At 52.0% G+C, this 3,311-nt stretch overlaps 1 protein-coding gene across 1 annotated transcript in view; it reads left to right on the top strand.

Annotated features, from left to right (window-relative positions):
* Positions 1-627: 627 nt before the first annotated feature.
* CDCP2 (CUB domain containing protein 2) overlaps positions 628-3,311 on the top strand; it is a 13,035-nt gene continuing 10,351 nt past the window's right edge. The window contains 1 exon segment of the mRNA XM_011926377.1: positions 628-706. Within this exon segment, the coding sequence (XP_011781767.1) occupies positions 628-706 (79 nt within the window).

Raw genomic sequence — 3,311 nt, 5'->3', positions numbered from 1 at the left:
AGACTTTTCCTTCATCAACTGTCCACAGCAACCTCCTTCCCTCCTCTGAGCTAAATCCGCATGTCTGAAGGAAGTTGTCCCGCGTGTCCCACTAAATACAGGCTCCTTTCAGCTCCCTCAGGAGTCGGGGTGGGAAGAACCTGTAGCAAGCACCTACTCTGTGCTTTAGCAAGTGCCATCTCCTTTCATTTTCACAACAGCCCCTGGGTCGGAGCTGAACAGCCCTGCTGGATGGATGAGAAGACCCAGACCAGGGGAGTTAACTTGTCCAAGGTGACCTGGCAAGTTACAGGCTGAACTGGGATTGATCCCAGATCTACCTGGCCCCAAAAGTTATGCCTTTTCTCCACCACCCACTTTCCTTCCAGGCCCGAGTTTCTTCCCTTCCTGATACACTGTGGTTGGTGCAGATCTCAGAACGTGTAAACCTGGTGACACCAGATCCGTCACTTGACAGTGAGTGAAGGAAGTACCCAGGGATCGGCTTACTAATTCTAGGGGCCAGTGAATTATTCATGCCATCATTAACTTGGAGGCCCTTTCAGCCTCACCTCTCTCCCCTGCTCCGGACCCTCAGATCCTGGCCTACCTGAGCTCGGCAGACCTGTGGGGGCCCCTGGTGAGGAGATGCTGGCAGAGCGGGGGGCTTGCCTGCTGCTGGCAGTGGCATTGCTGGGCCCAGGGCCCCGGGCCCAAGCCATGGAAGGTAGGCACTCTTGGGACAGACACAAACTGGGAGGGGAAGGAGGTGGGCAGGCAGCAGCCAGGGGCTCAAGAAGTTTCTACATGGGAAGCCAGAAAGCAGGAGGTCCTTTTAGGGGACGTGGCTGAGTTGAGAATGTATTTGTTCCTGAGATGGGGGGAAGACAATATTTATTGAGTGTCTGCCATGTGTTGGATGTTTCACATGTAGGTTGTATTTAATATGCACAATAAACTTCAAGGTGGATGTTAGTCCCCCATTTTCCAGATGAAGAAACTGAGGGCTAGAGATATTAAGTAACCTGTCCAAGACTACATGGTCACCCAGGTTGAAGGGAATGGCTCCAAAAACTATTAAAGGTTTATTGCTAAAGAGTTTTTTTTGTTGTTGTTTGTTTTTTGAGACAGAGTCTTGCTCTGTCGCCCAGGCTGGAGTACAGTGGCCCAATCTCAGCTCACAGCAACCTCCACCTCCCGGGTTCAAACAATTCGCCTGTCTCAGCCTCCCAAGTAGCTGGGATTACAGGCGTGTGACACCACAACTGGCTAATTTTTGTATTTTTAGTAGAGACGGGGTTTCACCATGTTGGTCACGCTGGTCTTGAACTCCTGACCTCAGATGATCCGCCTGCCTCGGCCTCCCAAAGTGCTAGGATTACAGGCGTGAGCCACCGCGCCCAGCCTATTGCTGAAGAGTCTTTATTCTCCTCCTGAGACCCTGCTGTCCATCCCACTGCCAAGCAAGTGAAATCAAAGTTCCTTCTTATGGTATTCAGTGCCCTCTGAGTGTGGGCTCCAACTTCCATATCATATTGAGCCTCAGTTTCCTGCATCTCTTGGGCATCCCATGCTCTGGCAGGGGAATCACAACCCCTTCTGCTTCACCCTGAGGGATCTTAAGTCCTGCTGTCCCCTCTGTCTGGAAAATCTCTTTTCCCTTTTTCCACCTGAGAACATCTGGCTCACCCTTCAAGCTCAGATCAAATACCACTCCCTCCATGGCCTTCCACATCCTCCATCAACCTCACACACGCCTTCACTGGGGCTCCTGGAACCCTCTGCCTGCACTGTGGTCCCCAGTGGCTTTGAACTGCTCTGGCTTTTCAAGCGTTGTTTACCTGTCTGTGAAGCTGGGGTGATATCATTTCACCTTTCTGTAAGGCTCAAGTGGGGCTCAGGGAGGAATTGTACCTTGCCAGTCACCCAGTCACTGACAGAGATGGGACAGGCACCCAAGTGTCTCAACCCATGCCTGGGTAGTGGGAGGAGCTAGCTGTTCCTATTTTCCAGCCACTGGGGCTTAAGGGGCCTTGGGGTAACCCTGGGCATCAGTGTGCCTGGCTGGGTCCTAGTGGACAAGGTCTCTGCTTATGCTGATGACTGGAGCCACCTGGGCTGTAAGAATTTCGCTCTGATGCTCTGGTATCTTTCCCTGTCCTGTGGGAAGGGCTGGGGGAAGGACAACAACAGGCATTGGACAGAATATCTCTTTGTCCTTTTGCCATAAAGGTATGAATTAGATGCCATTCCTGCCCTGTCCCACTCCAAGATCCAGGCAGAGAGCCAATAATGTGCATCTGTGTGGCCCTCACACAGCCTTTAGCTCATCAGCACTCACAGTCACCCAGCAAGGGAGGCACCACTGTCCCCATTTCACGGCTCACAGAGGCTAAGTGCACGTGTGTCTGAGCCTTTGTCCATGCCATTCCCTCCCTGCAAATCTTCCCCAACTGATGAAACTCATTCTTCCTAGACAAACTCAAATATCACCCGCTCTGGGAATCTTGCCCCTCCTTGATACTGCTGGCCCCAGGAAGACTGGATTCCTCTCCCCGGGCCCCAGAGCCCCTTTGTGGCCACAGTGCAATCACGCTGTGTGTTTTGTCTCATTTCCCTGACGCCCCCTGCCCGACCCCATGGTGAGCTTCCCACGGAGGGGCCCATTTTGAATCAGCACAGGCCTGGTACAGGGCACACGTTAAGCGAGTGCATCTTCTCTTATGGGGATTTAGTTAAGTATATTCTTCAGGATGCTTTTGGTTGCAAGTGACAGAAACTCAACCTGGATGAGTTGAAGCAAAAAGAAGAATACATTGGCTCTGTAACCAGGGAGGCAGGAGGTAGCCGAGCTGGGCTCAGGGATGCCACAGCCAGGGCCTCTGGGCTCCAGGGCCACTTCCACTTTTCACATGGCTCTTCCAGTTCACAGAGGGGGTTTTTCCTTAAGACCTGAGCATAAATAATTAAAAAAAAAATTTTTTTTTTGAAACTAAGTCTCACTCTGTCTCACCCAGGCTGGAGTGCAGTGGAGTGCAGCCGGCTCAGTGCAGCCTCTGCCTCCTGGGTTCAAACGATTCTCCTGTCTCAGCCTCCTGAGTAGCTGGGATTACAGGAGTGCACCACAACACCCGGCTAATTTTGTATTTTTAGTAGAGATGGGGTTTCACCATGTTGGCCAGGCTGGTCTTGAACTCCTGACCTCAGGTGATCCTCCCACCTCAGCCTCCCAAGTAACTGGGACTAGAGGCACACGCCACCACACCTGGCTAATGTTTGTATTTTTAGTAGAGACAGGGTTTCACCATGTTGGCCAGGATGGTCTTGATCTC

The sequence above is a fragment of the Colobus angolensis genome, unplaced genomic scaffold, assembly GCF_000951035.1.
Source record: "Colobus angolensis palliatus isolate OR3802 unplaced genomic scaffold, Cang.pa_1.0 Scaffold68, whole genome shotgun sequence".
Classification (NCBI taxonomy): domain Eukaryota; kingdom Metazoa; phylum Chordata; class Mammalia; order Primates; family Cercopithecidae; genus Colobus; species Colobus angolensis.
The sequence above is the reverse complement of the archived record's forward strand: the minus strand, read 5'-3'. Positions and strand labels throughout refer to the sequence as shown.